Here is a 26705-nt window from a genome sequence, read left to right as displayed (position 1 = left end):
GTGCCCCCAGTACCTAGACATGGGAAGCTCTCGACCTCTGTATCAAAAGCCGATACAACGTATTAAGAAGCCAGGATAGAACCAGGCTAGCTACAGTCAGAATTGGTAGAGAACACCGGGACCGAGCAGAGACTTACTTGGCAAATTTTATACAGAACTGAGTGAAGTATTTTCTCGTGGAGGCCAGATTGTCACGGATGACGGGAACATTCTGCTTAATATGAAGAATAACGGACGTGACATAAGGACTCTGGTCGCCAACGTGCTCCACATTCTGCCACTGCATCTGCAGGAGGGGATAAAAAGACCGGTTACTTCATCAGGCTTTAGACAATGTACAAATAAACTACAGCGTAGAGTACTGTGGTGAGCCCTGGCGTTTACCAATCCAGCCTTTTCTCTAGGGAGTCTCCAAGAAAGTCACCATAACTCTAATCAGGTGGCCTTCTATGTCAGCTGATCGATGGCCAAACCCCTGGCAGAGAATGAAGATCTGCTTTCTCATCCAATTACAGAACCAGAGCACCATTGAGCAATAGAGACGATGCGAATTAGAATGGCCCTAATACAGAGCTGAGGTCAGAATATGAACCAGTGCACGGGTGGTGGAAGTACACAGGTGTGCGCAGGTACATGGAAAGAGCAGAGGGATAAATAGCTTTGCGTGTAAGTTACGGGGACACTCCAGCCTCTTAGAAAGTTTCTTTTCAACCGTTCGCCGTTCCTGGAAATGAATTATCCCCATACATTCTAATTCTGGGCATTTAAGAGAGTGCCTGCAAGACCGGAAAAAGGCTCGACTCCCAAATCAGAGTAAAAGAATTGAGGGTGGTCAGGCTGAGGACAGCTAGATAAAGAGACAAAGAACCCAGTGCAACTCAGAAATGTTCCATATGGGAGCTCAGCTGACACAACCCTCGTAACATTCCTGGTGGGGGAGGCCAGAATGCAAGACTCCAGAGCATCTGAAACGCACACCTAACACTGTACAACAGCAAAAGAATAATGACTGAATCCCCTCTCTTTCCTGTGCCTTTCCTGTACAACTGAGTAGGTGTCTTTAGTAAGACTTTTGATGCTCTGACAATGAACAAAACATACAGCGGACCCCTTCTGAAAGGAGGTAAACAGCTGAGGCCTTTCTGTCCCTAAAGCAATTCCCCCCTCGGGAGTAAGAACATCCAGAGAGATGCTGCTTAGGGCTCTTACTGTCTGAGCACGTTTAATGAATAATGGTAAGCACCCGATTCCCTTTTGTAATATGGTCCCAGGAAACTGATTCGCACTGCAGCTTTAAAATCCAAGGAAGCCACAAAGATGAATTATGAATCAACAAAATAACAAAATCGTGATGGAAATCTGGATGTAATTTGCAGGGGGAAGTGGGGTTGGGAGAAAGATGCAACTATTTCTGTTTCCTTTAAGAGATGCGTTTGGACAGTATCTACCAGTATCTACCTTCAAACTTGCTTGCCTAAGTGCCAGATCTGCCTGTAATGCTCCCTTGCTATTTTTAATTTTATTATAGATGCTTTGGTTCCATAGGATTTTCCAGACTCAACTCCATGTCGATGATGAGTGGCACAGGTGATTTAGTGGGTAAGAGCAGCCAAATCTCCAGTGTCTAGTGGCAGAGTCTACATACATCTCATACACAGCATTTTTAAGTCACCAAAACTGAAGCGAAACACACGCACTCCGTAGGAAAGGGACAGTTTTCTCACTGCCTGTTCAGTAGTTTGTAACTCTGCCTCTGCTCTGTTCAGACTAGTTCAACTGCTCTTCAGTGGTTTGCAGCAACTATCACACCTGAAGAAATAGAGCTAATAACTGTTTGCTTGCCACACTGTCACACATTCCCAGCACCACATATTCCCCACCGATGGCAATTCAAAATCAGTGCATGATCAGGATAGACAGAGCACATCTAGACCAATGTCAAGTGTATTGCTGAGCCGATGGTACAGAAACGGCCCCTCTCCCCCGCCTACAGCACTGTAGACAATTTGTTTTGCTGGGTTTCATTCCTAAAGCAATTCTGATAACTAATCTTATCAAAATGTAAATTCAAATTAACTGTGTGCGCGCGCACACGCATTTTTTCAGTAGGGCAACAGTAGCTAGAACGAAAGGAATCATGCACACACATACTGAAAAGTCATCCAAAGAAATATGAACCCAATTTTTCTGGTAAAGGGTAACTTTTCTGCTGTCATTTTAAATTTACTCTTCAGGACTTGAAAGTGTTTTTTTCCGTTTGTATTTGCCTTGGGCTATCTCCAAGTTATAGTTATTAAAAGTAACTATCTACTTAGAAGCACAGATGATACCCAATGACTACACATTTTACAAGGTGGAGTCCTATCTTCACTTAAGATCTGCCCAAAATATTCAAGAGGAGAGAAAAACCTGGACCATTTCCATCTGAAATGAATATTCACATTATTTTCCATGTGAACTCTCCCTATGAATAACAAAGCCAAGATATGCTTAGATGCTTGGGCATTTCATATAGCTTTGGACTATATTACATATAAACAAGCAAAATGATAAGGTCTCACATGTGAGAGAGAAAATGTGACACCCAGACCCAGACATTGAGACAAAGAGATGAGCAGCTGCGAACTGAACAGATGAAAGCGTACTGTGCTGAGGGGCTCAGCAAGGATCTTAGAAAAAACCCACCAGCAAAACTCGGGTGGTTTGCTATGTAACTAGAGCTGCAGAAGTCCTGGATTTTTATTATACAAATTCATAACAAATGTTCCGATGAAGGCAGTTCACATTACAGCAATGTGGCCGCTTCGTTGCAATAGTGTTTATTTTGCAAGTTTTGTTCCTCACGCTGAGAAACGTTCAGCTTTGTGAGTTATGTCAGACTACAAATCACAGCTTTTCTGCTGGCAGATGTGCATAACAAGCGTTCGCTAGTGCACTGCACATTCTATGCATGACAGACACATGCACACAGACCCTTGAGCAAAAGACCTCTCCCAACGCCTGCCACGGGTCACTACTGGACGTTTTGTGCTGAGTCTCTTCTCATTTTCTGCATCCAAGTCAAGTTTCTCATCCTCATTCTCACAATGGTTTCCCACCTACTTTTCAGCTTTCACAACCAGGCCACCAACCGTTAGGGGCAAAACCCACTCGTCTAACTCATCCGTAAGGCACCTACCACTGCAGACTGTTTCCAGGTAATACAATAATGCCTCCATGCCACCCATTCCCTCTGCTCCTTCAACGCGTAAGGCTGTCCCTGAACTACTTTCTCTCTCGCTTTACATCTTTTCATGCCCTCTCTGCACCTGAAGAACCTTCCAAATCCAGTTGCAACCAACAACTTCCCGCTCTTTCCTTCAAACCCACTTTCATCAAACTCTCCCAATGCTGCCTGCCTGTCACTGTTGTGTCTACACATTCTTGCTGTCATAGGCGTGTGCAGCACATTTCATTAGGGTGTGCACCCAAAGAATTTTTTAAAAATGTACTTTGACCCCCATTGGCCACACCTCTGGAGGTAACACTCTCTGGGCAAGATGGACACATGACCAAAAGGTGTCATGTGACCCCCCCCCCCTCCAAGGACTTTTCCCACTATCCTCCTACCAATAGGGATTAGTTTGCCCCCCTCCCCAAAACTCCTCTCATGCAACTATCCTGCAGTTGCATTACCCCAATGTGTGAGACATTACCTCGGAGTGGAGAGGCGGGGGGAAGTGTTGTGCACCAGTACTGAGTTCATGTGGCTTGTTCGGATGTGCCACTGTGGCACCCAAGTTATTAATAAATATCTTATAAACCTCTCCCTTTCCCCTCTGCTGCCATGTCTCCTCCCCTTGCTCCATCAGCTCCCCTGGTGCCTGCTGCCCCCCAACCCCTCACCCTCCTCTGCTGTCCTGAATCCTGCCCTTCTCACTGCCCTCAGCCTTCCTGCAACCTGCCCCCCTCCACCAGCCCTTCTCTCCCCCCTGTGCCTACTCCTCCAGTAGCCCCACTCTGATCATGTGAACTACCCCTCCTCATACCCTCTCCTAACACCTGCCCTGCCTCTCTCCTCTGGTGCTGGTCCCTCCCCTGCAGGTGTCTGCCCTTCTGCTTCACCCCCAGAATCCCCTGGCACCTGCACCTTCCCTTACCTCTGCACCCTCCTGGTGCCTCCCCCTTCCCTCACTGCCCCTGCCCCCTTTTTTCCTGATGCCCACCCCCTCACCACCCTCTGCCCTCATTCCCTTCATGCCCCTGTGCCCTCACACATGCCTTGCTCCATCCCTGCCTTCCTCATGCCCACTCCTTCTTTCAAGCCTTCTCCCAGCACCTCCCCTTCTCCCCTCTAGCCCCCAATGCCCTTACCTTCTCCTCTCCCAGCATCACCCTGTCCCCCCTCCCACTGACACCTCCCCTCCTGCCCTTTTCCTCATTGTCTCTACTTGGCCCCTCGCATTTGCCTCCCCTCTACCCTGTCCCTTAGCACTTTCCCCTTTCTTCTCCTGACCTGCCCCCTCCCTTCAACACAATCCCCTTCCTCTCCCACCCCTTCCTCTTATTTTTCTCCCTCCTCTCCCCTTCTCTTCCTTACCTTCGGCTTCTGCCTTCCAATTCGTGGGGCTGGAGTCAGAGCTGGCCCAAGCTACAGGCCGGCCAGGCCGTAGCTGGGGCGCCCCCAGGGTGCCGTGCGGTGGTGTCAGGCCAGGCAGGGGCATCCCCGGGGCGCCTCAGGGGGGCCGCGCGGTGCTGCCGGGCCGGAGGAACGGTGCCTCAGGGGGGCCGTGCAGGGGCATCCCCGGGGTGCCTCGGGGGAGGAGGGAGGCGCGGTGCTGCCGGGCTGGGGGGGCACCTCAAGGGGGGGGCTGCACAGTGTCCCCAGGGCACCTCGGGGGGGGCTGCGCGGTGCTGACAGGCTGGGGGAAAGGTGCCTCGGGGGGCTGTGCAGTGCTGCCGGGCAGGGGCACTCCCGGGTGCATAAGGGGTGGTGCTGCGGGGCCCAGAGTGCAAAAATGGCTCGGGCTGGCCAGCATTTGTAGTAGGGCCTCAGCTGCTTCTGGAGCTGGGCCACACAGTTTGAAAGTCCCGGGCCGTGACGTCACGCCACGGCCGGGCGTCTCCCCTCTCACCTGTTGCGCAGCATTACAGCACACCACGCATGCGTTCTCTCTGCCCCATAGTGCCCCGTAGATGGCCGTGGGGAATTTAAAGTGAGGGTTTGCGGCGCCCCATCACAAATTCCTCTCCTCCTCCAGCAGCCGCTAGCAGGCCTGAGACATTAGGGTGTGCCTAGCCACACCCGGCACACCCTGTGCGCACGCCTATGCTTGCTCTTCAATTGTTAGCCCTGTGCGCCCTTTTTATCCACATCAGATGAAGCTCTTGGAGAGTGCTGTCTTTCTGCCTTTCCACAGCACCATCTGTACTTAGAGCATGCCAATTATAAATGCCACCTCTAAAATTGAAGGGCTAGGAGAAGACACCATAAAACACAGGTTGTGCCCCACAATAGCTATTGGAGCAGTTATTAAAAGTAACTATCTACTCAGAAGCACAGCTGATGCCCAAAGACTACACATTTTAGAAGGTGGAGTTCTATCTTCACTTAAGATTTGCCCAAAATATTCGAGAGAGAAAAAATGGGACCATTTCCATCTGAAATGGATATTCACATTATTTATTTTCCATGTGAAATCTCTCTATGAATAACGAAGCCAAGCTACACTTAGATGCTTGGGTATTTCATAATTCACTTCTAACAAATTCTTTCCCAAGAAAACAGCCATGTTGCAGAATTACAAAAGAACCCAGACTGGTCTGCCTTGCAGGTTTCTGAGGGTACGGTAAAAGATCTGAACTAAGGAATAGCAAGGGCTCTGGAACAGACATCTATTCATATTACAGGAAAATGAGAGTGGATTCATAGGCACATCCTTCCTCCCTCCAAAAGTAAATGAAATTTTACTTGCCCGAATGTTAATGTCTTTGTAATTCAGCTAGAGACAATAATTAGGTCTTGAGAAAGTTAAAAAAAAATCTTACATCAAATCCAGCTCTTTCAAAATACCAGTACAACTCACAAACTGCTGGCTTGCTGCACATAGAGGAAGGGTGTGCAAATGACAAGTATTTACTTAGCAAGTTTCACCGTGCTTAGCTTGTTTATAGCCGATCATTCCCCTCACATGGATTTCATTTTGCTGGTGTTCCAAAGATAAAAATAAATGGCCAACCATCTGCTGCTATCCCAGCCCTGTGGTTTTGCTCTGGTATAAGCAACCAAAGCCCAGTGGTTTGGACATACTGTCTTAGTGGGGGTAAGAGCATCTGAGGGACTGACAGGGCACATAAGCAACACCTGAAGCGCTAATCCCCTCACCCCCCAGTGTTATTTTCCCTCGAAAAACCCTCTTTCCACTGGGACATACAAATTCTGTTTGGAGCTGCGTTCCAACTCTCACTCACTGGGAGTGGAGGGTAGTTACAGCTGGAATACATCACCAACCAAAATGCTGTTCAAACTCATGGCAGCTAGGAAGTGCATCGTTGCTACAAAATAGAGACCTCTGCTTAATATTTCTAATTGGGAGAAAACCCCACCAGTAGGTTCAACCTACTTTCGGTGTCCTCACCTGAAAGCAATGTGGGCTTTTCACAACACTCTGGAGACACACACACAGCTCTACATTTCGACTGACGAGTAGAAGAGGACAAGGCAATTGCCCAAAACCCAAAAGAGCTGGTGACTCAGGCCAGGCCTACACTAAAGGGGACGGTCGGATTAACATATGGAACTCCAAATATGTTAATTACGTAGCTCAAGTTGATGTACCTTGATTTGTGTTTCCCTGCTATCCCAGAGCAGGAGGCCGATGGGAGTAAACGTTCCCGTTGGCTTCCTTTACTCCTCACAGGAGCGCCAGCCGCTGATGGGGGCCCCCTCTGAGTTTGATTTACTGGGTCTTTACTGGACCTATTAAATCGAACTCCGGAAGATCGATTGCAGCAGTGTCAATCTTCCCTGGAGTGATGACATGACCATAAAGAAAGGCTGGGCTTCTGCTGTCACAGTGCCACGTGTCACTGGAAGTGTTAGAGAAATGACACGGCAAAATCCAGGCCTATTCTGCCCTTCGGGTACCTCTGGCAAACAAGTCACAGACTAGCATTAAACAAGAGAGCAGAAAAGGCTTGGTAAAGCTTCTGGTGTAGAGAAGATAGACCCACAAAGTTGCATGTGGCATTTAGAGCTAATCAAATTTCTCCCGCTCTCCAAGATTCCCACAAGCAGGGAGAGCTGAAAGGAAGGACAGGGATGAATATTTATTCAGATATTTTGCTCATGTGGTTCACTGAGCTGCGAGAGAACAGAAGCTCTTACCAGAGTCACACAAGAGTTTGTCGGAAATGAAACGTGCCTGGAGTTATAAAACAGTGGCAGCTTTAAAAACCAAGCCAGTACCACACAGTTATTCACAGAATAGGGCAAAGGAAACACCCAGAGTGAAACCGAACAGCGTCACCGAGCAACAGGTGCAAAGCACGACCGAAGGCAACCTCTTAAAAACTTACCTTGCTCATTGCAGTGAGGGCCGGGTCACAGGCTGCATCCAAGTCCTGCACTAACAGCTGTATGCTGTTGGAGATCACGCTGCAAAAGTCAAGTGCATGCGTTACAACAGAATTCAGTAAGCCAGCACCAACACGGACTTCTCTGAATGGTAGAGGAGACAAAAATGCAGGCTGCACATGTACTGCAGTGTGAAGAGGTGCACTGCTAGAATTTGCACTTAGAGCCCAAGACATTGTGCATGCGGATGACAGCGGTGGGATAATCCACAGACACACTTTTATACAGGAGAATGGGATCCCAGTCTTGTACCAGATCACTTCCAGGGGCTGAAACAATTTGTATAGTGGGGGTGCTGAGAGCCACTGAACCAAACGGAAAACCTGGCATATGCTGGAAACCACTTCCAGACAGGTGTTGCAGCAAACCCCCCACACCCTTACTTCCTGCATCTTTGAAGCCACTTCCACCAGCCTTTTTACAATGACTATTTCATTTCCAATAGGCAGTTCTCTACCATGCCGCATCGGGGTGGCTTCCACTGGATATTTTGTTCTTCCCGTGCAGTATTAGCTGGAGACACTTACAAAAAGGCTTTTAAATAAAGGAGCTAAGACTGTGCATCTGGATGAGTTCCGAATGTGTCCTCCTTTCAGCATAGCATGTCTAGAGATGTACCAGTCCATTGTTCTAGGCTCCCCAGAGTTACAGGGCAGAATAAGCTACGGATTGTGTAAAAAACGACTAATATTACTTAGAGCCAGATTTGATCCCCTTGCACTAAAGTCTGGACTTAAGAACCATGGGCCAGTAGAGGATGCTTAACCTAAAATAGGGCCGGGGAAACCTAAGGCCTGGGGGCTGGCTGTGGCCCCTGGCGTGCCTGAATCTGGCCCCCAAGGCTCAGCCCTTTCCCCACCCAGCACTGGGGAGCCCGCACTGGCGCACCAGCTCCCTCCTGCTCTGCCCCACTGTGGGGCTGGAGCACACAAAATCTGCTAGCCTGGGCCCCCTTACGCTCTGGTGTGAGGGGAATGTGGGGAGTGTCGTTCTCCTCGGTCAAGGGGCCATGTCAGTGAGGGGTTTTTTTTTTTGCGGGGGGAGGAGTTTTTGCTTTTCACTGTGCGTCAGCAGCCCTGACCCAAAAGTGGTTCCCCACCCACCCTGACCTAAAACAGCAGTGGAAGAACAGGTGGCCCCGTAGTGCTTTTATAGCAGACTTTCGCTAGGAGGTGCACAGGCAAATCACCCACAAAAGAAACCAACTTTAACCTCAGAACAAGCCTCAAGCCTTTTTTAAGTGACCTCTTAGTTCCCCACGACCATGGTTTGCTATTTACCTTGCAAATGATGCGAGCCTAACTGGAACTTGATGAGTGCGTGAGAAACCGTGACTGCTGCTTTCTTTCCCACTCACCCCCCATCAGCAAAATTCTGTAGAAGCTGCTTTGCAAGTTACCAGCTCAAGAGATGGAGTTTTTTCTTTACACATTTAAATCCAATTATTGACATAGATCAGGGTGGGGAACCTAAGGCTCAGGGGCTGGATGCGGTCCCTGGTTTACCTGGATCTAGCCCTCAAGGCTTGGGGCTCCCCCCCCCCCAGCACTGGGGAGCCCGTGCTAGTGTTCCAGCTCCCCCTCACCTCCCCATGGGGCTGGAGCACACAAAATGTACTAGCCTGGGGCCCCCTAGGCTCTGGTGTGCAAGGGGAATGTGGGGAGTGTCTCTGTCTTTCTTAGTTTCTCCTTCTTAGCTTTTCACTTGTGTGCGGCCTCTGACTCATTTTTCTGTGGATCAGCAGCCCCCCGACCCCAAATAAGATTTCCAACCCGACACAGATGAATGCCATCAACCGGCTATCAATTTACTCCTCCCCAACAGACCAGGCAAGCTGTCAAAGCTCTCCAGTAGAGCTCAACACACGTGACAACAGGAGCAGTACGCAATATAGAAAAATTGCTCCTATCCAGCATGTTTCTAAAAAGCCACCTTGACAGGCAAGCCTGCCAAACGCAGCCTGAAAACTATTCGAGCTGAAGTGCCTGTTGCCTGTAACACTCTTATGTGGCATTTGCACTCAAAGGAAAATACCTGCGGCCATCACTCCTTAGCGGGTGTGCCTTTCTGACATCTGGTTGGCACCCCAGGATTTACCCCCCAAGGAAATTACACAAGCTCCAGTAGTACCAAGGTAGCAGAGCTGCCTGGGGACGTGCGAGTCCTACAGGGCATCTGCTGCCAGTGTGATGTAGGAAATAGTTGTGGTCTAGCACCAAAATAAATCATGGCCAGTTTAACAGAAAGGAAGCTGCTCCTGACTGGTCTCCATATGTTAGGAGCCTACCTAGGGCTCTGTCACCAGGCCCAGTCTTGTATAAAGAGCAGTAGAGATCAAGTCAGGGAGCGGAGGGGGGATCCGCTTTTTAAGATCGGCCCAAGGGGCTTACAGGAGCAATGGGATTGCAGCAGCGCCTGATTTCCAGCACAGCACACACCGAGCAGCAAACGCAGAGCGCGTTATCAGCTGTGTGCCCAGAATCCTTGTCCCGACCTGGGGCCTTGCTGAGCTCAGGGTTATACAAACATCTCCGCAGACACAGACAGGCTGTCCCCCGAGGAGCTTACAGCCCAATTAACCCACATCACCCCTGCGAGAGAGGTGTCTCTAGCCCGTTTTACAGACGGTGACCCCATGGGCGGCTGGTAATGTGGGCGAGGGAAGGCACAGCCTTCTCAGAATTGCCTACCCGCCCTGGCCACCAGGGAAGGCTGGGTCCCCAGCTCCCTTGCTGGGGCTGGGTTCACAGCACTGCAGCCCTGGCCCTCCAGGTGGCCAGGAAGTATGGGGCTGCGGGTGGGCGGGGCTTGACTCCAGGGGCAGGGCTAGTCTTTCCCAGGTGGACTTTCACCTGCTGCCCATGGGTGACACCAAGATATGGAGACACTAAGACTGGCTTTTTCCAAGGAGGCAGAGAAATTCAAACTCGACACCCTCTCAAGAGGGTCAGAACAAACCCTTAAGAAATCCATCCCTAAGTGACTTGCCCAGGGTCACACAGAGGCAGAGCTGGGGAGAGACCCTTACGAGTTTCTTGGTTCCATGTTCAGACCACAATTCAATTTGTTCTCCAAGTTTGCCTCAAGAAGAGACTGTTTGTTACCATCCTGTCATTTCCTAAATGACCTGCACGCTCATTCCAATGACAAACGTTTCCCTAGCTAATTGCTAATACAAATTCTTTACATGCATTCCAACAATTTCCCCCTTTTCTTATGCAATTACAATGAAGAAAAACCAAAAACAATCAGCTGCTAGCCCTAATGACATGTGTGGTAAAACAGAGGACAGGGTGTGTCACCAGAAACATTTTATGGCTTTATTTACTTCTGGGCATAACTAGGCACCAGATCCCAGTAGAAAGGACTTGCTTATTGTTTAAAGAAAATGCCTATATATATCAAATTGAGATTCATAGGCATGTCCTACACTTTCCAGATGCTGGCTGAAGTGCTACTTTGATTTAAGGGCCATTAAAAGCCTCTGCTATGAGATGCATCAGCCTTAAAGGTCCAACTTTAAAGCCATGTGTGAACAGTCTGTCAAAACAATTCCCAAAACCTCATCTCATTAGCAGCCACGCGAGACAACCACAACTGACAGGGGACGCAAAATAGCTGGCTTGTAAGAACAGGTCATGGCAGAAGGCAGCACACGCCCTCCTGTTGCCTGTATTAGGAGAATCTACCACACGGCAGAATGGCAAATCACATTCCCAATTCTGGGTTAATTTGCTTTGCTGCCTCAACCAAGCCACGGAACGTCTTTCTAACCTCAGAGACCAGGGATCTGCTCTTCTGAGTTAGGATTTGAGAGTGCGCGCAGGGAAAGGGAGTTTGCTCAGATCAGAAGGAAATTAGGGATGTAAAATCCCGTATAATTAGTTAGCTGGTTAAACGTTAAGTTTAACTGGTTAACCAATTAAACAGGGTAGGTATGGTCGGATGCGAAGCTGCTCCAGCCCCTACTGGTTAACCATAATCGGTTAGCCATTAACATCCCTAAAGGAAACCAGGCCAAAGAAGCAGCAGGAACCCTAAAGCGTATGAAAATCTTGCGTGGGAATTTTGGTGAGGATCCCGCCCATTACAGTGAGAGAGAAGGGACTGTCTTAGCCAGAGCCAGACAGGAAAAAACTTCAAACAGCATTTCTGGTAGCAGCAGAGCAGCATGGGCTTGCTATCCTCACTAAATCACAGCTCCAGGGGTGGTGAGAAGCATCAGCAAGCGCATATATTTGATTAAACCCTCGTTCCATTAGAATTTCAAGGAACTGAGGTTCTGTGACTAAGATCAGAGAGTCGGGGTATCTGCGGGACCCTAGGCAAGCCAATTAATGGCTCTGTGGGCTCAGGTTTCTCACCTGGAAGAAGATGGGGATAAGATGACTACCTTCCCTCAGAGGCTAAATGGCTAGAGAGTTGAGGTCCTCGGATGGAAGGAGCCAGTGATGGGCTTTTTAAGATAGGCAATAGGAGAAAATTCATTTTAATGCATGATCACCGTTTCCCCTCAATTACATTCCTTAAAGGCAAGGACCTTGCATCTTGGGCCGATCCTTTTATGCCACATGAAATAATGTTCGATGATCATGAAAATGTTTCTGATTTACACTGGGAAATGACTGCAGGAAGGAGAATGTACCAGGATGGCTTCCTGCTTGAAATGTAACAGCAATCTCAGGCAGCTGCCAAAATGCAAGTGTTATTCCAGATGGGAGCTCACTATTTCCTTTCCTCCTCAGTCGTTTTGTTCCTTTGGCCATAACAGTGGGGAACCACTATGTCTGTGGTCAAGATCACGCATGCTCTTGGGCGATCCAGGAAAGAGACTGCGTTTTCCCCTGGGAAAACCCTACGCCCAGGCTTCAGCACGATGGCATCTCCAGTCGCCATGGCATTATCTACCTGCTGTTCTGCTAGCACTGGCCTGGCCTGCACCACTGAACAGATGAGCTATAACATTGGCCAGCATTATGGAAAGGTGCCCTGCTGGACGTACATGCTGAATGTGTCCATCTCTCCGGTCAGGTTGATTCTTTCCATGAGACTTGGATCCACTTTTTCTTTGAGCTTTTCTTCCAGCTGTCGGGACAAAATGTGTAACAGACAGAAATCAGATTTTCTACCTAAATTCATCGCGTAGCTGCCTACGCTCCTGGAAACACCAGCTTCTTACATCAGGAAAGGGCCCTAGACTATTGCAACGTGTCTGAGATTGTAACGGTAACCGGAATCAAGGTTTCCCATGTCTCCGAAGCTCCAGACCAGGGCTCTCAAACTTCATTACACAGTGACCCCCCTTCTGACAACAAAAATGACTTCATGACCTCAGCAAGAGGGGCAGAAGATGAGCCCACCCAAGCCTCACTTGTGGGGGGGGCTAAAACCCAAGCATAAGGCTTCAGGCCTAGCCACAGAGCCTGAAACGTGACCCTCGGCTTAAGCTCTCTGGTTTGGCCGCAGACTGCGATCAGGCTTCAGCCCTGGTCTCAGAGAGTCTAAGCCAGCCCTGGTGACGCCATTCAAAGGGGGTCGCAACTAGGGATGGAAAATCCCGGTTAATCAGTTAACCAGTTAAACGTTAGATCAACCTAACAGGTTAACCGACTAAAACGAGATCTGAGCCGGGGACCACTCCAACCTGGCTGGAGCAGCCCCTAGCCCATGCGGCTCCTATCCCCAGCCCCGTGTTGGGGCTCGGGCTGCCGCCAGCTCCAGCCTCCCAGCCCCCACTGAACCATCCCCTCCTTTGGTGGGCCCAGACTCCCTGCACACAAAGGCTGCTCCAGATGTGAGAGCAACCAACCCCAATCTATGGCAAGCCTCCGGCAGGGCTGGAGCAGTCCCTGGCCCACGGCAGGCAGGAGTTGTTCCAGCCCCCATCGGTTACTGGTTAACCGCAACTGGGAAGCATCACCTGTCTAGGGTGATGCTGACCGGTTAACCTTTCACATCCCTAGTTGCAACCCACCTCAGAGTCCCAGCCCAGTCTGAAACCCGCTGCTGTACACCCATAGTGTTGTGTCACTGAAGCGTTAATGCCCTGTGAAAGCCAGCGTTTCTGGTCCAGTTCCACACACAAGCCTAACATGACAACGTACTTTGGGGTGAACTCGCCTGAAGAGGTGTGTAACCCACTGATCAATGTGCGTTACAGAACCCCATTTGTGCCAGATGTGCCGAGGCTACGAGTCTGTTATAGCTGCAGCTGGAGGATGTTGGCTCTTTAGCTAATGCAGCAGCAGCCCGTGCTTTTAACTCTGGAGTTCCCCGGTTCAGTTCCCAGTGGGCTGGCCATGATGATGAGCAACACAGGGACATCCGCTAAGCTAAGATTTCGAGAGCATGTTAAATGGAGAGTTAATGGTGATGGCGAGGAGCAGCCACAAGGAAACACTGTGTCCCCTTTCTTGGCACTCAGTGAAGATGCACATTCCTGGCCCTACATTAGGACGTGCCTTGAAGGGGAATGAGAGAAGGGATTTTGACGATTCTCCCTCTATTGGATTAAAGCAGTTTACAGATGGAGTATGAAAGAGAGCTACCCAAAAGTGAGAAACCCATTGACGTTAAACTCACAAAACTGTTCTGATCCAGCAAGGGCAACAAAATCTACTCTCTTTCCTTTGAAATGTGGTTTTAATTAACCTTCCAGTTCCAGAATTGTTAACACAGCGTTATACGCAGCAGAAATCGCCATGGCAACTTCAGCACAGAACCTTGCTGACTTTTTAAATTGGAGGAGCAGCGACTGGGGTCCTGACGTGTATCTGTGTACAAAGTTAACCGATAAGCCTGGGCAGGTGGGAGCCGGTGCTTGCAGGGAGCCAGCTTAAAAGCCAGTTTCCAGTGAGCACCGGCACCCGCCTCCCCTCCCTCGCGTGTAATCGTGTAACTGTTGAATATGTCAGTGGTTACACGTTTACAAAATGGAACACATTTTAACATCCTAGTAGCCACCTTTGATTTTAAAATGGAACAGCCTGTAATATTACTCGGTGCAGTCAGGGGCCAAGGAGGGAGGGGTTCTTAACGCCACAGCAAACAGGCACTGATCAGACGGTAGATGGGATGCAATGCTACAGGTGTTGGAGAGGGAGCTCACCTGTTGGGTTGTTGCCAAGCAGTACTCTGCAGTGCTGAGGATACTGCAGATCAGACAAAGTTCTTCTACCGTAAACTTGGCCACTTCCGAGCCCTCCTTTTCTTTCAGCAGGCTGGTGATGGTCAGTCCACCGCCGCTGCTTGTTGTTCTGGGGGGAGATAAACTTACTGAGGCTGAACCATCAACTGTGCTTTCTGGTACCTGTACACACATTGCCCAGCGCACTATTCACACACTGTATGGCCAGGAGGAACTAGTCTGACCTGTAGCATAAACCAGGCAAAAGAGTCTCACCCAATAACATTGACATCAAGCCCATCACTTCTGTTTCAGCTACAACCAGTCTTAGAAGTAAGAAGTGATGGAAAATCAAGCCCTTTCTAGTACATTAGACCTTGATCAAATTGAATACACATTTCACGGCTAACCTTGCCTTGGTTGTCAACTACTCTACTTCATGGCTATAGTAAGATCTCAGTAGCTATTACACAACATGGTAATAAGCTATTTAACTAAATAGATTTCCAACACCTCTCTCAGAGTTTAGCAGTCATTTCAAATATTGCGGTAACTAGGAGGACAATAAAAAACAGCATATGGAGATTCTCTCCAATATTTTCCACTGATTTGTTGATACACGGCAGTTAATCAAAGGATCAGAACAGTTGGGAGTCAGGAAATTCCCTGCCTATTTCAACCTTCTATAATCCAAATCCTTTTTGAAAAAAATAGGACAGCGATATTTATCTTGGACAGCAGAAACAGAGCACAAAAAATCATATGTTCAAAGAATGCAACTGAGGTCTGCTGGAGAACACACGTTAAATTCATCTTTCTACTTTTCTAAATGCAACCCCACTACCATATGTAAAACATTTTAGCTGGGTTCAGAAATTCACTCTGTTGCTCCCGGGCATATCAAATAGTTGTATATATACATGATCTGTAACCAACACTGAGGATTTCCCTGAATTCTCTGAGAAATTTTTCATTCTTATTTACATTAGTGTAAATCCATACTGACGCCAATGGCTTCACTGGATTGTCACCTGTTTAACAGAACAACATGTGGCTTCGGTCAATTAATTATGTGTTTGTAAACATCCCTCCCCTCCTCCTCAAATAGTTCCAACCCAGCCTTTTCAGAACCCTGCAAAAATGATCTGAATCCCACCAGGATCCGCTTGATTGTCCCAATTTTCAAAACGGTGCTTATACAATTTTGCTTGTAGTGTGCATGTGTGACAAGGACAGGTGTGTGCAAAAGGACTGACACACACACAAGGACCCAAGGTGAGGGCACCTGACAATCCACTACCTTGCATCTTGACCCTTTGTGTTGATATTCATACTATGTGGAGCTGGTATACAATGCAACACTTCCTATCTGGTCTTTCACACACACTTTGCACACCACACAAGGTGCAGAGCAGCGGAGAACCGGGGTCTGAACTAGGGATGTTAAATATCGGTTAACTGAATAGTCGATTAACCTCGTGAATTCTTATCGGTTAGTCGACCATTCTATAGTCCCCAGGCAGCCCCTTTCTGGGCGGGAGGGGTCTGAGCTCCTGGACCCAGCACGAGCTGGAACTGAGCCCCCTGGCTCCTAATACACTTTAAATGCAGAGCCGCAGTGGGGGTAGGTCCAGCATCCAGTGCAAGCTGGGACTGAGCTGGGCTGCTGGCCAGCCTGCTAAAAACTGTACTGGCAAGGGTTGGGGGGAAATGCGGGTAGTCTATAGCATTAACCTATATGCTTTTGCTTACTGGTTCGTCGGTTAATCGACTACACTATTACATCCTGTCTGAACCAGCCTTTAGGGCAGCTGTGCACAAGCAGTTCTGAAAGTCAGCTCTCAAGTGTTTATTGTTCTCGGCTGAGTGCCTGACTCCCATTAAATTACAACGGGATAGGGGCTAATTCTCAGTCTCTTGAAAATCCCAGCACTAGTTCTTCTGCTTGCCCTCCTGCCCTCTCTCAACTCACCATAATAGTACAAAAGAGAGTCACGCCGCAGCTATACGCTTCCTTTCAAAGTGCCACGCTGGCACTCACAAGTGTTGATTGATTAACCAGTTACCGTCACAACACATCTCTTCCCATATGGCCTCCCCAGGCCTCACTTCTTTGGGAAACTTAACTCACTTGGGCAGGTTTCCAAAGAGAATTTTCCAGGCATATTCCCGGAGGTACTTCTGAAAGATGGTGGTCAGGGCTATCATGGGCTCACCGGTGCTGAGCTGCGAACACTGCACCATGCACTTCTTGTAATAGACAAAAAGGTCAGCACAGCTTGGCAGGACAGCTCCCCCTTCATCCACATTGGGCTTGGGAGGCCCTTGAGCTTTGAAATCAGAGACAAACCTGTCGATCAGCTCGCCCAGATTCCTAACGCACGAAAAAGAGAGAGATTTTAATGTGGTGGTTAAATAAAGAAAGTAAGTCACTTAAAACCAGATGAGTTGTAGTAGGATACCAACACAGTGGATTCAAATCTTAGCTGCGTGATGCTTCAGACCTCGAGTCCCCACCCATTCGGTATAAAGCTTGTGTAACAATCAAGAACAGGACAGAAGAGTCATGATCTACTGTACTCAGAATTTTAAATGGCGGCTTCAATTGGTTCTCCAGCTACATAGAAACCATTACACACTCTGCCAGGACCAGCAAGGGCACCAAGCCTCTGCTCGCGATGTCATTCCTGGCACCAGTGGAAGTAACAGTCACATGGCACAGCTCAGCTTCCATCACAATGGGCCACGTGGGACATGCCGTTTAACGAGACATGCTCGAAATGGAACAGCACTGGCGTGACTTCTTGTTTTATGGCTTCCCTTAGTTGCCGAAGGGTTGAACCGAAAATGCACAAATCCTTTAAAGAAACTTCATTAATAGACTATTATTATTAACACATGCAAGTGTGTTTTCATTCAAGTTCTTTTCCATCACTGACTACTTATTGTGTGCAAGCGTGGTGCCTCTGCTGCCTCTTTTGAACTGCAGAGCACCCGAGTTAACCCGCTCTTGGCTAACTAGAACCCCTACAGGGGAGCTGCGGCATTCAGCTGTATAGGTTCCAATGACGTTCACTCATAGTCGACCCCACCACGGAGAAAAGGCTTTTCCGCTTGGGCGATGGCCAAGGCAAGCACTACAGACTCAACACAATTCAGCTGGTCAGAAGGGAGCTCCGTTGGTCCCATTTTCCCAAGACCAGGTCCCCAGCATTACCATGCCATGTTCTGTTCTTCCAGTACGGATGGTCTGTGTGATGCATCTCATTAGAGCTGACTGAAAAATAGTGTCCCCTCCCCCACCCACAGAAGACACTGGGGTTTCAGCAAAATATCAAAAACCAAAATATTTCAGCAAAAACACGAAATTCCCATTCAAAATGGCACCATGGTGCTTCATTACGGTTGGATCTTCACATTCCCATTCTTCTTTATGGTCTGGGCTCTCCAACCAGCCTCTTTCTGCTCTGATGCTCTCCTCTTCATAAGCAGAGGAGGATGCACCATAAAAATGTCTGGTGCCTGGCTGTGGTGCATCACGGTAGAGATAGCCCAGCCCAATCCATAGGGGGAAACGGTGCCACAAAACAACTGAAGTACAACAACCACAAGGCAGAGCAGTGCCATGCTGAACTGAAACGTTTCCTTTTCAGACAAAATATTTCGACTTTCAGCCGTTCATTCTTTTCAACAAAATATCAAACTTTTCCATGCAAAGTGGATCCTTTCTGCAAAAACATCATTTAGCCAAAAAAAATTTCCATTAACGCCTCTCCAAAAAACCCCCACCACCCGTTGCCTAATTTCAACTGACATTTTCAAACCAGCTCTGCATTCAATCCGAGAATTGGCAAAGAAGATAATTAACCGAAAGAGGCTGGGAGAGGCACGTGCACTGCGTTCCCCTGAAAAGAGCACAATAACCTTTCTGCCATTACACTTCTGATGGCGGGCTTCAGGAATCACCCATCACAACTTTCCAAAACCAACTTCCACAGAATGCCTGTCATTCTTCAACCTCTGCAGCATCAAACTGGAAGTGCCGGGCTCGGGTTCTTCAGCCCTTGCCTGCAAGCAGGGCTGGATTAAGACCTTTAGAGGCCCTAAGCACTGAAAAGATTATGGTGCCCCCCGTATGTAATTCAAAATAAAAACAATACTATACCGTAAAATCTCTTTTTTTTTGGTGCCTCTGCTTTGCTGGTGCCCTAAGCACATCCTTAGGCTGCCTATTGGGAAATCCAACCCTGCCTGCAAGTTTTGCATCTCCTACAGGGGCAAAGGAATTTGAACCCTGACGCTGAGGGTCCAATCTTCATTCCCAAGAGAAAATAAAGTGAGCTTCCTGCCATGGCCGGAGGATCCGCGGAGCAGATGCCTACTAAAGATGGCTGACATATGGTAACCTGCAGCATCTCTTCAGCGTCTCAAAGGATATCGGACATGGCCTGTTTCTAGTAAACATCCTACTAAATTCAGCAGCTGCTGTTCGATCCTGACAGCTGTGCTTCGCACTCTGTTTGGAGGCTGCAGCCATACTGTCGTGGGATAAAAAACCAGACCACAGTGAGTAACATCAGTGGTTTGTGTTTCTTTACACCTCCTAGGCTCGATCTCCAAAACACCTTCTCCTGCTAGGCAGTCAGATGTGTCCCCTGGCTCCTGCATAGCCTTCTCAATACAAGCACATGGCACTGCAGTGACCATTGTCTGAAATGGCTGGAAAAGCAACACTCTGGCAATATGCCTGATCTGACACTTAGTGGCACAAGCCAATGTCAGGCTCCTGGGGCAGCCAAATCACCACTTCAGCAGAGGATCCGGGACTCTGGAATCAACGTCTCCCATCACGCACCAGGAGACTGAACGAGCTGGCCTTCTGGGAACACTGCAAAGGCCTGTCCATTCCTTCAGGCTTTTCCCAAGGAGCAAGCTGGAGAGCAGGGACTGCGTGGGGGAGGCAGATTTTGGCACCATGTTTCGTTTGTGCGGAAGGAATTTTAAACATTGGTCCAATTTGCATTTGGAAGTTATTGTAAACAGGCTTCTACTGAGGCCTTGGGAGGCAGACCCCCAACCTGAAACAAATACCCACCAGCAGCCATGCACCCCACCAAAGAAACAATAACTCAGAAACCTATCCCTGCAACAAACCCTGTTGCCAACTCGGTCCATGTGTCTATACAAGTGACACCATCAGAGAACCATCAGCCACACCATCAGGGGCTCATCCACCTTCACATCCACTAATGTAATACATGCCATCATGTGCCCGCAATGCCCCTCTGCCATATATATTGGCCAACCTAGACCCAAATCTGAAATCATGAACGCTAACACACACAAACCTGTAGAACACTCCCTGGACATTCAAGAAATAGATTTAAAAGTAGCCACCCGTCTACAAAAAAACCTTCAAAACCAGACTACACAGGGAAGCATCAAAGCAAATTTAACACGATCAAATTATGATTGAATAAGGACTTAGAATGGCTCTCTCACTACAAAGGCAGTTTTCCCTCTTTGGGTATTCACACCTCCCCCGTCAGCTGCTGGGAGTGAGTGGCATCCCCCCTGACTGAATTGGCCTCGTTAACACTGGTCTTACACTTGACAAGTAACTCCCTTCTTTTGACATGCTAGTACAATTATCCAACCTAAACAGGACCGACAGGTGGTCGGATTACCGAATGTCGGATGATAGGGACTCTACTGTAGAGCGGCATTAGCTGCTCCGAGAGAGCAACGGGGAGCTGATGCTGCTCCTGCTGGGGATGAAGTGCCGGCGTCAGAAGCAGCATCAGCGGCTCCAGGGCACGGGGCGAGAGAATGGCCCCGCTTGCTGCCCCGTTGCTCTCTTGGAGCAGCTGATGCCGCTCCTGCCAGTGTTGCTTCGTCCCCGGCAGGAGCAGCATCAGCTGCTCCAAGAGAGCAACGGGGCAGCAAGCAGGGCTGTTCTCCCGGCGCGCCCGACCCTGCAGCTCCGGGGGACAAAGTCCCTGGGAGCTGCAGAGTCGGATAAAGCAGAGTGTCGGATTACCAAGTGACGGATAATCCGGACTCCTCTGTACACACATTTATTTCCCTGCCTCTGTGATTTCCACTCCATGCATCTGACAAAGTGTGTTTTACCCACGAGAGCTGATGCCCAAATAAATCTGTTAGCCTTTAAGGTGCCACAGGACTCCTTGTTGTTTTTGCAGATACAGACTAACAAGGCTATCCCTCAGACTTGATGTCAGTGATGTTTCCCCGTTGACTTCAGTAGCTGCAGGCCCAAATACTGCACAAGTGCTTGTAGCATTTAAGTTATCTGGACTAACTGTCCTGTCACTTTTCCGATGGCCTGTAAGACCTTCGCTGTGAGCCAGCAAGGTCCGTAGAACTTTCTTACTCTTCCCCATGCTATTCTGGGGGTCTTGTCCAGCGTGGGGTTGAAGTGCTTTGGGACCCTGATGAGGCAGGAGACGGCAATTTTTTTTTTGCAGCAGCAGCAGCAATTGTTGTTTGGGATTTGGCAAACTCATGGCAGCAGGACTGTGAACACACAGGCACGTTTCTGCCAACACACCATATTGGTCGCATAGCAGCATGAAGTACCAGATAAGGAAAAGCTGTATCCCGCCATTAGGAGGTCAAGTTTGAAAAAGGTAAGATACACCCCAAAGGAAACTCTCCAATCAGGTTTTGGAAATGAGACTGCTGCAGACATGGCATCTTTATTTCCATCTGCAAACGAGAAACCTCTCCAAACAATGGCACACTAGTTGGAAGCAGATTTTCCAAAACAAGATGAGAGAGAAAAACTGCAAAGAAATCACTCAAGGGCAGAATTTTACATTATTTCTATTGGCCTGAAATCCTTCTATTTGCATGCTCACCCTTTTCTTTGGTCTCTCTCTCTCCTTGAATCCAGAACGTCAATACTTTTTCTAGCTCTATGACAATATGCAATTAACACAGTTTCCTAGTTAATGCTATCACGACATTGCTGCCAGCTAAACAATGACAGAATTAATAGACAGTGCTTCGTTCTTCATCAGGTGAATAGGAGGGTGCACAATCTTCAAGAAGACCTGGCTATCAAGCCGTGAAATGACAAAAATAAATAATACCCCGTGTTTAACAAGCCAGTACGTTCAATCTAGATAACATGCACCATGTCAGCAGTAGGAGCAAATAATGTTAAGAAGTCCAAATCAATTGTAGGCTAGAATACCCTATTGGATACCTCTAGAACTCCTTGTTCAAATGATCCCAGATTCAGAACACTTACCCAATGCTGGACCACAATAAGGCACTGCAATTCTCAAGACCATCTGAGTATGTCGGGGGGGGGGGCGCGGGGGGCGCGGTTTAGAGGACTTAGAAATACTGGCTGATAACAGTGAGCAAGTCTCAACTTTAACAAAATTACTGCTCTGCTATAACAGAGCTTTGGGATTTTTTTTATGTTCATGTTGCTCGGATAAGTTGTGCATACGAATCAGAGAGACTGAAGTGCAATCTGATACCTGAAATTTGAACTGTAACCAAGCTTGGGGGAGGGGGCGGATATCTTTGAGGCTTTCAGGTATCTCCTGAGAAACTACTACAGATTTTGGCACCATGTATCTTTACACTGGTATGGAAACAATTTTCCAGCAGAAGAGGAACCAGCTGCTGCCACAAACTAAGGGAGCTCTAAACAAAACTTCTCTCCCATCACCCTTTCTATTCACTGCCCAAATACCGAATTAATTGTCTGAGCAACATCCCATATGCAGATATCAATCAAACAGATCCCTCAAAAGTTCAATCCCAGGAGAAGAGATTGCACAGAAAAGCAAACTTTTTTTGGCTAATGTAGCAGTTTTTCTTTGAACTCCCTGCTGCCTGTAGCTATAAAGCTAATATAAAACATCTTGGGGACTGCAGAAAAAAATAGGAGGAAAAAAATGTTGAGAGCAGGAGCAGGGTGGGGTAGGATTACTGAAAAAAAGGGATTAAATTGACGGGGGTAGGGGGCTGGAATGCTCATGCACTTCGGTGCATAGCTTGAGGAGAGGGAGGAAAAAATAATTTCCCTTTGTTCTGCTGCAAGAATGGAAACTAGCCCCAAAAAGGCCGAGCGTTGCATGTTTTTAAAGTATAAAAGGTTTATGGGATGTGGAAAAACTGCCCCAGGATGGCTACCTGGCATTTCAAAGCAACTGGGACACAGTGAACTTCCAATCCATGACTGGGGCCCTCAGGGCCACGATAATATGAATGTTAAACACTAATTACATCACCTCCATGAGCGCCTATCCAGTTTGAGTCCATTCATTTCATTTTTGGCAGCCTTCAACGAGCTGGCTGGTCACATTTTGGTCACGCCCTCCCTATCTCCCAGCCCCTAAATTACATTAAAAGAAGCTAAACTATTTTAAATACTTTCCCGGTAATCGGTCGCCGCATTTGTCACATGGATGTTATCGGATCACCTCTGGGAGGGGAGATGCCCCAGAGACCATGTATGGCAGGATGGGCAAAATCTGACCTGACAAGCCTTTGGATCCGGTCCACAGCCCGCCAGGATGCTCTCTGCCTGCTACCATCCCAGGCAGCTCAAAGTGGCTGGCTGCTGGGGCCATGTGCTGTGCACATCTTGCAGAGGGGTGGGTTTGGAGTCTTTGCATGCTGCCCCCACCCCCAGCACAATCAGCACTGCTCCCATTGGCTAGAAACTGACCAATGGGAGCTGCAATGATTGTGCTGTGCTGGGGTGTATGGGGGGGGGGGGGTAGTGCACACCCGTTATGTGAGGTTCTTTATACAAATCATCAAATCACAGAATACACCCCCAACCCAAAGCCACACTAATAACTTACCAGAAGCCTAAATGCTGTTCCTGATATAAATAAAAACAGCCAATGGTCACCACTCTCCTTTTTAAATAAAGAATCAAGGGCTGTGGAAATTAATGGAAGCTGCAATGTGGTTTGGCAGCCCAGACATCAAGGCGATGCAGGCTGGGACTTGTAGTATCTATGAGTCACATCTCTCAGGAAGGAAGCAACAGACTGCTGGGCTGGTATGATTTGGTGGGCCATACTTTGGCCACCTTTCATTATGAAATGTACAGCACCTTGTGGGTGTCAAACACAAACATCCCCCTGCAGTTTCTGTTTTCGGGAGGCCCATCTCTGTGCATTCCATCATTTCTAAGAGATGGAGGAGTGGCACTATTGTTGCAGATCAAAGTGAGCAAAACAGCATTTGAAAAAAAAAGCCCTTGTAATACACAACCCAGACCAAGAAAAAGGTGCATGCTTGTTACTCACTTGTCCTGAGACTCAATATATACATAGAGGTGAGGTTCAAAGCACTTGGAAATGATGCCATGAAATGGGTTGTCCGGGACCTTTGGCTTCTTGGGCTGCAACAAAAGCATTTAGAGCAATGATTGCAAATCTGCCATCACACTTCTATAGAATACAGCAATGAAAATAACACGGCAGGACCTATGTTCTTTAGAATTTTATTGTAACCCAAAATGCTACTTGCTAGATAACCAACGATGCACATAGGTGCATGGTCTGCCGCAATCTAGCAATATTTTCTTGTGCCTAGTTGCCTGGTTTATTTCCTTTGAAAAATGAAGTGTTTATAATACCGTATATAACCTGGTTTGGACACTTCACGTCATAACATGTCCATAGAACTATACACACGTAGGGCTGGGAGAGAGCTATGGAAGTCCCCTGTGCTAAGGCAGGACTAAGTAAATCTAGCCCATCCCTGACAGGTTTTTGTCCAACCTGTTCTTAAAAAGCATCCATGATGGTGATTCCACAAACTGCTTTGGAAGTCGATCCCAAAGTTTCACTTATCATTTAGAAGCCTCTCCAATATCTCACCTAAGTGTCCCTTGCTACAGACTAAGCCCATTACTTCTTGTTCTATTTTCAGTGGACTTAGAGAAAAATTCATCACCTTCCTCTTGATAGCAGCCTTTAACATATTTCAAGACTTATTACATCCCCCCTCAGTCTTTGCTCAAGACTAAACATGCCCAGTTTTTTTCACCTTTCCTCATCTCTCACCTCAAAGTCAGGCTCTCTTAACCTTTTCTCATTTTTGTCATTCTCCTCCGGATTCTCACTAATTTGCTCACATCTCTCCTAACATGTGGCACCCACAACAGGACACAGTAGTCCAGCTGAGGCCTTACCAGCAGTCCAGCTGAGGCCTTACCAGCACTGAGTAGAGCAAGACAACCACCTCTTCCATTTTACGTACAACACTCCTGTTAATACACCCTAGAATCATATTAGCTGTTTTCACAACGGCACCACACTGTGGACTTGTATTCAATTTATGATCGACTACAACTGCTACATCCTTTTCAGCAGGACTGACAGCTAATCCCATTTTCTAGTTGTGCGTTTGACTTTTCATTCCTAAGTGAATGAATTTGGGCTTGTCTTCACTGAATTGCATCATGTTGATTTCAAACCAACTCTCCAATTTGTCACGGACATTTTGAATTTGCACCCTGTCCTCTGAAGTGCTTTCAATCCTTCCCAGCGTGTAGCAAAACAAAGGTCTGGTCATTCAGAGAGTTGTCTTTCCACCTGCAGAATTCTCTTACAATAAAGAACAGTTTGTGCTTTTAAAACACCTTTCAACAGGGGATCTCCAAGCACTTTGCAAACAGCCAATCTTCACAACATCCCTATTTAATAATAAGGAACTACCACCAAAAAGCAACCCCATCATACGTGTGCACAGCAGCTGTTTAAAAGCACAGTGAACACATTTTAAAACACAAAATATACTATACTCAGGTGGAAGTGCAAGTGCAAGTGAGGTAAGCAAATCACAGTTCCCAGAGTCACAGTTATCAATGCACAGAAGGCTGTAGGAGCTCTTTTACTCGGACACTATGATTTTACAGTGGGAGGGGAGTTATGTTTTAGAATTATCACTAATACTATTTTTCATACCTGATTTGCAACATTAAGTACATGCACAATTGTGGTCATCTGCCTTATTCTCATGTTATTACCTATAATATTTTTCAGGGGCCAAGTCTTCTTCACAACCATGCCCCCCCCCCCCCCATTTTGGCGAGTCTACATTTGCAAAGTCCAGCTCATTCACCGCATCAGCAAAGAGCGTCAACGTGTCTGCTGATGTCAATGGGGCTGTTTGTGTTTCCCAATGTGGAATTGGGGCTTCAGGCACTCTCTTGTACTACAGCTCCAGGTACAAAAGCCGATAGGGACACTTGTTCCTGTTGTCTCTGTTTCTTAGCCCGCAATTTCACAGCCTGCAAAGTAAGCACTGGTACAATTCTCACCTCCTTTATCAGAGGCCCGGGTCGCAGGCCTGGCCAATGCAGAGTTGGGTTTGAAAGCCAACTAGTGAGCTCTGTCCCACGTGCTTTCCTAAACACCACCTGTGGAATGCGCGCACAGACTGGCCATGCCAGCATTTCAGAGGCATAACATCGCACACTAAAATGACTAACGACGTGCAGCTGCAAAGCCCATACGAACCCAGCAGTGCACGGAGGCCAGAACCCTCCATGGGCCTGCTCCCATTAACCTCTTCACAAACACCACCCCGGGGAATGTGAGCTGGAACAACTCGGAGAGAGCCACCGCTCGGCAGCCTGATCCTGCGCCTTCGCCAGGGCCTGTGCATTCCAGTGGAATCTGTACATCCCTCAGCTGCAGGAAGAACGTGATGGGTGGCGTCTCGAAGATGCACCATTCGCAGAGGCCTCTGGAATGGGAGCTCTCCTAGGACCACCTTGTGCAGCAGGGGATCAGGGACTGACATGGCTAGTGGTGTTTGCAGTTCCTGCAGCTGGAAGAGCTCGACTGAAGCAGAGACTGTGTGTGTCTCTCAGTCTTTGCATCACCCTGTGCCCCGATTGCTGAGAGAGACAGAATTTTAAATCTTCTAACAGTAGCCGAGCAGCAGTATTTCAGA

General features: G+C 47.9%; 1 protein-coding gene across 1 annotated transcript in view; it reads right to left on the bottom strand.

Annotated features, from left to right (window-relative positions):
• Positions 1-26705, bottom strand: part of VPS53 (VPS53 subunit of GARP complex) — a 112010-nt gene that overhangs the window by 19439 nt on the left and 65866 nt on the right. The window contains exons 13-18 of the mRNA XM_075904662.1: positions 24047-24141; positions 16873-17115; positions 14724-14871; positions 12618-12700; positions 7558-7636; positions 138-286 (exon numbers count right to left, since the gene is read on the bottom strand). Coding sequence (XP_075760777.1) covers positions 138-286; positions 7558-7636; positions 12618-12700; positions 14724-14871; positions 16873-17115; positions 24047-24141 — 797 coding nt within the window. The remainder of the gene's footprint in view (positions 1-137; positions 287-7557; positions 7637-12617; positions 12701-14723; positions 14872-16872; positions 17116-24046; positions 24142-26705) is intronic.

The sequence above is a fragment of the Pelodiscus sinensis genome, chromosome 21 (genome assembly GCF_049634645.1).
Source record: "Pelodiscus sinensis isolate JC-2024 chromosome 21, ASM4963464v1, whole genome shotgun sequence".
Lineage (NCBI taxonomy): Eukaryota > Metazoa > Chordata > Testudines > Trionychidae > Pelodiscus > Pelodiscus sinensis.
The sequence above is the reverse complement of the archived record's forward strand: the minus strand, read 5'-3'. Positions and strand labels throughout refer to the sequence as shown.